The sequence below is a fragment of the Hordeum vulgare genome, chromosome 2H (genome assembly GCF_904849725.1).
Source record: "Hordeum vulgare subsp. vulgare chromosome 2H, MorexV3_pseudomolecules_assembly, whole genome shotgun sequence".
NCBI classification, from domain to species: Eukaryota; Viridiplantae; Streptophyta; class Magnoliopsida; order Poales; family Poaceae; genus Hordeum; species Hordeum vulgare.
Window position 1 is genome coordinate 491,763,507 of NC_058519.1, and position 8,765 is coordinate 491,772,271.

An 8,765-nucleotide genomic window follows, 5' to 3' on the forward strand; every position below is an offset into this window, starting at 1 on the left:
AATATAATCCTAAAACAATATGCCTGAAAAGGTGAAGGTACCAAAAAAATCACTCCACTCCCCGTTCAAAGCAATAGGAGGTAAGTATGGCCACATTACATTAGGATTGGGCTTCTCGGAAGCAAGGATATCGAGGCCTCTGAGTCACTAAATACAATTCAAATTCACGTTGACGGGCACCTAATGGGTAGTATACACCTAGTGGATGGGCAACCTCCACCAATCGAGGTCATAGTGCACACAATGACCGGGACATTAGAATATCTGACTCAGCCACATTTGGAAATCACGAGTAGTCATCACAGGTTATAATATTTCCATCAACTATATATTGATATATAGATTCTAGAGAAACATATAATCGGAAGTCTATAATTGTTGGGATACATTTCTCAACTAGATTGCAAAAACCTTTCAAGTGATTCAGATTCAAAGACCATGGCCATGGCAAAGTGTGAACAACACTCGAATGAACTCAAGCAAAGGTTATAATCTAGGTAGAAATTAGCTAATGGGAAGATATTTATAAGAAATATGTACACCAGTTTTCTTCTAGAAATAGAATGAGAGCAACGAGGTGGTGAAATATAGAGCAAGTATTGTAGCACTAGGGTTCACACAGGTACCTAACTATCCTCTATAGGTGGAATCTCTTTTCGATAACTTATATAATTGGGAATACAAAATCATCTATCAATAGTGGAGAAATGGCTAGCCACAACTCTTGTTCGTGGCGCGCCATTTGTCACCAACGCCAACATTAATATTTTCAAATAGTGCTCTCGTTGGATAAATTTGAACGACATAGCTATCTGATCAGTGCTAGCATTGAACATTAGGCCCACACCAACACTAATCTATCTAATCTCCATGGCGCGCCCTACTACCCACACTCTCGAGCCCCAACTCCCTCGTCCTCCTCTCGATTCCCACCGACGCCCCAAACGATACGCCGCCCCGCCCGACGCCGCCCGCCCGACGCCGCGCCCAACGTCGCCCTTCGTTGCCCCGTCTCATGCCTCCCGCCGTCGCCCGCCTCGACGCCCGACGTTGCCCGTCGCCGCCCATAGACCCTCCTGGCCGCCGAGCACCTTCGCATCTCCTTAACTGGTGTGTTGCTATCTCTTCTTTTTTATGTTGAAACTTAGGTCCCGTTTTAAACTAAGCAGCCGAGAAACATGAATTCACACATGACGCAAGGTCATTCTTTCTCAACCAGATGTGATTGCCTCGGTTTATTAGGATCTTCCGCTCGATGATTTGGATCTCCGGTAGGATCTTCACCCCGAGTTCTCTTAGAAAACAGGATCCTCAGTGTGATTTGACTCAACGAAACATACCTACGTTAGGTTGGTTCCTAGTTCAGTATGAAAAATCACCATGGCAAACACAACCTTAGTTCTTTTTTGTTGTACACACTTAATTCTTTTTTGTTGTAGAAACTTAGTTCTTTTTATATAAAATTAGTTCTTTTTTGTTGTAGAAACTTAGTTCTTTTTGTAGAAACTTAGTTCTTTCTTGTACAAACCTAGTTCTTTTTTGTTGTACAAACTTAGTTCTTCTTTGTTGTAGAAACTTAGTTCTTTTTTGTACAAACTTAGTTCTTTTTTGTTGTATAAACTTATTTCTTTTTTGTAGCTTTCATTGCAAGTTTTAATTTGCTTGTGTACATAATTCGAAACAACACATATGGACAATTCACCCGGCAACAAATCAGTTGGCGACGTGGAGAAGTGGAATCAATGCAGATTAGAGGGGTTAGAGTGGAGCATAAAAAAACTCGAAGAGAACAATTTCGCGGTGAAGAGTGAAAGGGATAGTCTGCTCAGATAGGGTGCTAATGCCCCCACTAAATCAAAGAAACTGAGGGAGCTGAGGGATCAGTTGATGGATGAGAGGGACATCCTCAAGCTGCAAAAAAAGAACTCAGGATAAAGAGCACTAACCTAAAGACAAACGTTGCTCAATCCAAAAAAGGAGAGAGCAATCGGAAGAAGCTTCGCCGGCTGAGGATAATCTTTGGTGAAGAGTAGTTTAATTATTGCAGTAACTTTTCTAAAGTTTTATACTCTAAAGTTTAATTATGAGTATTGCTTGTGTTGTATAGATGCAAACATGTTACATAGTAAGCATTATCTCTATATTGCTCATTTTGCAAGTCAAATCATGTGACAACTTCGTTGATTTGTTTACGAAGTCTCTACCAATTTCAGCATTCCACAAACATTCTCATGGAATGGGTATTTGACAACTTCAAGATATGCAAGTATCAGGGAGAGTATCTTCCTGAATTACTCCTGTTCAATGCATCATATTATACTCCTTTTCTCTTCATGAGTTTACTTCTAAAGGTTTTCATCAAGGTTTTTAACGAGGTAATATCAACATGAGATCATATGTCATACTTTCTATTTTCTCCATCGGGGTTTTTAGGAAAGTACACGACATATTTATTGTCCTTTAAACTCTATGAATTTTCTCATGTTGAGTTAAAAGAGACAATTACCATGATAATCCATATCATGTTCTCCTTATATTTTTTTCACTGGGTTTTTGGGAGAGTATCTTTCTGAATTACTCATGTTCAATGCATCATATTATACTCCTTTTCTCTTCATGAGTTTACTTCTAAAGGTTTTCATCAAGGTTTTTAACGAGGTAATATCAACATGAGATCATATGTCATACTTTCTATTTTCTCCATCGGGATTTTTAGGAAAGTACACGACATATTTATTGTCCTTTAAACTCTATGAATTTTCTCATGTTGAGTTAAAAGAGACAATTACCATGATAATCCATATCATGTTCTCCTTATATTTTTTTCACTAGGTTTTTAAAGAGTTTTCAATAGCATATCAGATCACGTTCTTTTCCCTTATGAGCTTTTTCTCGAACTTTCTCATAAAAGGCTTTTAACGAGGCAACATATGCAATACTTTTTATTTTTTACTATCGGTTTTTAAAAAGGAAAGTATACAAAGCATATTTATTGTTGTCCAAACTTACAAATGAGTTTTCTCCTTCAAAGGTTTTTCTCATATGAGTTATCAAGGAGACAGTAATTATAATATGTTGCATCATTTTCTCCTTATTATTTTTCCACTGGATTTAAAGGAGTTTTAGCAACATATCGACACTATTCTCTTAATATGTTTCCCATAGGGTTTTTGGGAAAGACTCTCAAGATTGTATGAAGGATTTGTCAAGATGAAAGATGAATATACAAGACACCTTCAGTCATGTTCAAGAAGCCTTCAATGATGCAACATATTCATCTTTCATTATAGTGTTTAGGGTCATGTTCAAGACACCTTGTATCATGTTCAAGAAAAAAACAAATGCTAATAAGACAATAATGAAATGAAACCATCCATATCAATCAGTGCTTCAGGGTCAACGATATTCATTCTATTGAGCCGAGTGTGAATCATAGTCAGATCATTTCATACAGACTCTGACGAGGAAAGTTTCCAACTGGCCATTCCTAGGTCATAGCAATGTAATTTAATGACCAGTAATTTCCTACCTTACAAGATGGTGCATATACATATAATAAGTTAATTCTAGAAGCAAAGTACCAGAAAATAGACTGGATTTACTTGTCGATCGTTTCATAGTTGTGAAGATTTCATACATAAGTTTTTACAGTACAACACCAGCTTAGAGCAAGACTTATTGTCTATATATGATGGAAATGGACTAACCATGAATAGCATCAGCCACAGAAGGAAATATGAACTTCTAAATAGATTATATGACCTCAGCTGTAATCTTATAACAGTACATATTTGATGTAAACATGAAGTAAAGAAAAGTCCGGAACTTCGTTTCACAAAGTTGAAGCCGCAGGATTGCAGCAAAAAAGAATTCAGTGAAGATCCATGTCCTCCATTCGAATCTATGATTCATTTTCTTTCTCAGCCATTTCCTTTTTATAAGCCTGCAACCTTTCTTTAAATTTCTTGCTCTCTTCAAAGTTTGCCTTTCTCTTCACAGCTTTCTGAGTTTCACAAGGAGAATAGCACATTTAGGGAGACAAAGAACTCCTACAAATTATGATAGAAAACAAAATAAATAAATTTTAGCAATGACTCTAACTTAGGGCAAAAGGTTGCTTACCTCCTGCCGGAAGCACCTATCAAGCTTAATCTTAAGATCTGTGCATTCACCAAAGAATTTTTTTATGGGGTGATCCACATGGCACTTCTGGAATTCTTCGATAATCTGGGCAACAAGGAAATTAAATTTTATAATCTGGTAACGTCTGTGAAAATATGCCCTTGAAATGACAAAGCTTCAGATAGAGAGAGAGGTCAGTACAAAGATACCTCAGCACACATAGGATGCCTATGTAGGGTTAGATGAGGATGCATTTCCAAAGATGTAGGAATGTGAGACTGCATGAAAGTTGCTCAAGTTAGCAAGATCTCAAAGTAGATTCTCCTACAGATGACAGACTGTAACACTAGAGACTGGGGGTCAGTTCTTTTCATGCAGGATTCTGCAGAATCAAGATTCTGGAAAATTCTCAAAGAATCTGCCGTCCAGTACTTTTCTGAGATTGCAGTTTGAGATTGTGGATTGAGTTGTGTGCTGAAATGTTTGTACTACCCTTAGACAGAAACTGCTTGATGAATTGTTAACACTTTATTGTTTTGAACAGTATCTACCATTACCATTCACCATTCCCACATTAACATTGAGAAACAGCATTCATCCATCGAACAACATCATTCACACAGTAGCAAAGACAGGAGAAAGAGAGGAATAACATGTGTTCATCTAACAGCATCATTCATAAAAACTCCTATAGTAGCAGCATCTAATAGCATGTAGTATCTGTTAACATCATCATTCGTCCATCTAACATCATACAGAAAGACGTCTATCCATCCATCTAATAGCATATACGTAGTAGGCATCTAGTAGCAGCATCTAACATTATGATTCATCCATCTAACGCATACAGAAATCCATCTATACATCCATCTAACAGCATAGAGAAGGCATCAATACATCCATCCATCTAGCAAATTAGCGTACAAAAAAAAAAAGAGGAACAGAGGGATGCTCACCGTGGGCTGTAGGAAAGGAGAGCACCGGTGGTTGGTTCGCTTGAAGGAGAGGGATGGACGGCCGGCGTTTATGTCCAGAAGAGGCCGAGGGATGGCCGGCGGCGTCGATGTCCAGAGGAGGAAGGGGGGAGGCGGCAGGAGGCAGCAGCAGGGGAGAGGATGGGTCCGGCGCCTAGTACTGGGCCGGTGAGGCGGGTCCGGCGGCGGCGCGCCTGCCTTGTTTCCGGCGGGTAGGCGGCGGCGGCCGTAGCGCTCGTTTCCCTCGATGCGAACTGGGGGATCGAGCGCCGACTCTTGCGAGTCGTGTTTTCCTGTAGCGGCGTCGGTGGCATTCTGGCCGTAAATAGCTGGTACAGTAGGGGTACACGGCACGGGATAGCACGGCACGGGATGGAGTGGAAAAGTCGCTGTGGGGAGTTGGGTTTTGATATTTAGGACATCTTCAGCGACGATTCATATATTTTTTCTGAATTCTCGTTAATCACATACTCCTTCCGTTCCTAAATATAAGACCTTTTAAAAATTTCATTATAGACTACGTACGGAGTAAAATGAGTGAACCTACACTCTAAACTATGTCTATATACATCCGTATGTAGTTCATAGTGAAATCTCTAAAATGTCTTATATTTAGGAACGAAGGGAGTACATTTCAAACTTTCTTTCAATAAAACAGATGAAGTTCATGCAAATATGGCAGAATTTTATATAGATATGACGGACGCCGTACAAACACGGCGTATTTTCATTACATTTTAATCATTTAAAAGAACATCCTAAATCTATCCTATCACGGAGGCGTTCGGTGTCTAAGACTGCATCGTCCTTCATTCGTCATCTTCATAAGCACCAGCGATAAGATCCAATTAAGGTGTGATCTTCGATAAGGAAAAATAGAACACGAGAGACCGACCAACCCACATGGGACACAAGGCTCTGCCGCTTCCCGTGCCCTACTCATCCTTGAAGGAGTGTGTGCCCTGTCCATCGCCGATGGATGTGGGGTCCATGATGAAAATGGTGGCGTTGACGTTGTCGTCGTCCTACAGGGCCACCAGATGGTTCGTCGGCGGCACGTAAGAGGTGAAGCTCACGTTGTTCTCCGCGCTATCACGTGCAACTGCGCCTTTGCGCCGGCCACTTCCTCGCGAGTGGCGGCTTGAGCACGGAGGACTTTGTAGATGGAACACTGCTCCACGACGAATTTCGGGTTAGCCGCGGTCATTTCGGCCAAGGCCTCCTGATACGTCTCGAGCGTATCTATAATTTTTTATTGTTCCATGCTATTATGATATCAATCTTGGGTACTTTATATGCAATAATAGTTATTTTATATCGTTTCTGGGAATTAACTTATTAACCCAATGTCGAGTGCTAGTTCTTGTTTTTTGATGACTTATGCAGAAAATCAATATCAAACAGAGTCACGATGATATTTTTTTGGTGATTTTTTCTGAAAGATATTGGACCCATGAAGCTTCGGGAGGAAGCCAACCACAACACGAGGTGGTGACAAGCCTGCATGGCGCGTCGTGGGGTTGGGTGCGCCCAGCAGGCTTGTGGGCCCCTTTGTAAAGCCTAATGACCTAATTTCACTCCTATAAATTCTGGAATATTCTGAAAACATGAGAGAGCCACCCAAAACACTTTTTCTGCCGTCGCAAGTATCTATTCGATCGTGATCCCATATGGAGACCTTTTTCGGTGTCCTGCCGGAGGGGAAATTTGTCACGCAGGCCTCTACATCAACCTTGATGCCTCCACGATGATGTGTGAGTAGTCCACCATAGACCTACGGGTTCATAGCTAGCACCTAGATGGCTTCTTATCTCTCTCTATGATCTTCAATACAATGTTTGTCGCGATTCCTGTGGTGATCTATCCGATGTAATCCTCTTTTGTGGTGTGTTTGTTGGGATCCTATGAATTGTGGGTTTATGACCAGATTATTCACTGGAAGTAATTGAGTCTCCTCTAAATTCTATTATGCATGATTATTATAGCTTCGTTTTCTCTCCGATCTATCTGTTTGGTTTGGCCAACTAGATTGATTTATCTTCAATGGGAGTGGTGCGTTCTAGTGGGTTCAATCTTGTAGTGCTCTATATCTCAGTGACAACAAAGGACAAGAGACATATTTGTATTGTTACCACGAAGGATAAAACAACGGGGTCTGAACATATTGTTTGTTTTACTTTATCTAAATCATGTCATCTTGCTCCAATCATTACTATATTTTCCATAAACTTAATACCTAGACATGCAAGCATGGAAGCGCTCTCAAATTGGAGTAATAATAGTAGATGCAGGATCATTTTGGTCTACTTATTTATGAACGTGACGCCTATATACATATAATCATTGTTGTAAATAACATGTCATAACTATGCGCAGTTCTAGCAATGTCCAAATAGTAATTTGTTTACCCATCATGTGCTATGTTCGAGAGATAAACCTCTAGCAAAAACTATGCCCCCCCCCCCCGAGTCTACTTAATCTTATTGCTAGAAAGAAGAAATACATTATTGCATTTTTATTTTTGCTCTTTATTTCATCTATTTATCAGAATTAATCTTTACAAGCAACGAGTTCAAGGGACTTGACAACCCTCTTGCCCGTGTTGCATGCAAGTGTTTGGTTTTGTGTGTATACGTGCAGACGATCAGAGTTTGCTTGAGTCTCCTATTGTTTTGATAACCCCAATTCTCACTAAGGGAAATACTAATCTCTATTATACTGCTTCACCCTTCCTCTTTGGGGCAAAACCCAACACAATTTACAAGTAGTAGGAAGTGTTTCTGGCGCGGTTGCCGCGGAGACATCATCAAATTATCATTAAGTTCCTTCACACAAATTTTCATTCACTTGTTCTACTTTTTATTTGATTTTATATTTGCTTGGTTAAAAATATCAAAAACATAAAAATATTTATATTGCTAGTTTACTTGTTTTGCTTCTTAGTTTACTTGCTTTGTCGCTATGTCTCATGAAAATACGAAATTGTGACTTTTCAAATACTACTACTAATAATTTTATTAGTACTCCAATACCACTCACCACTAGTGCGGAGTCTTATGACATAAATGTTGCGTTACTAAATCTTGTTATGAAAGAACAATTCGCTGGAATTTCTAATAAGCATGGGAAAGAATGAAATTAATTATTAGAAATTGTTCCACTCATGGCTTAAGTTTATGGATGATAATACAAAATTTCTATGTGGGACTAAACTTTGTGTCGAGAAATCTCATAGCTTCTATTGAATGTGGTATATTCATGTAAATTACATTGAGATAAGCTACAAAAATTCTAAGTAATATGATGACAAATTCCTCTCAGTGGCATACTGACCGAGCTCCAACCTGTAAGAAGGTAAACTATATCAAAGAAATCGCTACCTTGAGTGATAAAATGGATGCTCTTATGAATATGTTTGCTAAAGAATGCTCATGTTGATCCTAATGATGTGCCACTATCAACCTTGCTTGGGGAAAATACTAATTCTATCCATGTGAATTTTGTCTCTAGAAATAATTTCAACAACAATGCTTATAGAGAAATTCCAATCCTAGACCATATCCTTATAATTCCTCTAATAATTATGGTTATAACTATGGTAATTCATCTAATAATAATAATAGGATACTCTCAAATCTTGAGAACACCATTAAAAAATTTATTAGTTCT

At 39.1% G+C, this 8,765-nt stretch overlaps 1 protein-coding gene across 1 annotated transcript; it reads right to left on the reverse strand.

The window, feature by feature from the left end:
- Positions 1-3,578: 3,578 nt before the first annotated feature.
- Positions 3,579-5,369, reverse strand: LOC123430319 (COX assembly mitochondrial protein 2 homolog). The gene is made up of 4 exons (XM_045114185.1): positions 5,079-5,369; positions 4,332-4,400; positions 4,123-4,227; positions 3,579-4,003 (listed from the first exon to the last, which is right to left on the reverse strand). The coding sequence occupies exons 2-4, from the start codon at positions 4,374-4,376 to the stop codon at positions 3,902-3,904; spliced, it is 252 nt and encodes an 83-aa protein (XP_044970120.1). The 5' UTR covers positions 4,377-4,400; positions 5,079-5,369; the 3' UTR covers positions 3,579-3,901.
- Between the last annotated feature and the right edge of the window lie 3,396 nt (positions 5,370-8,765).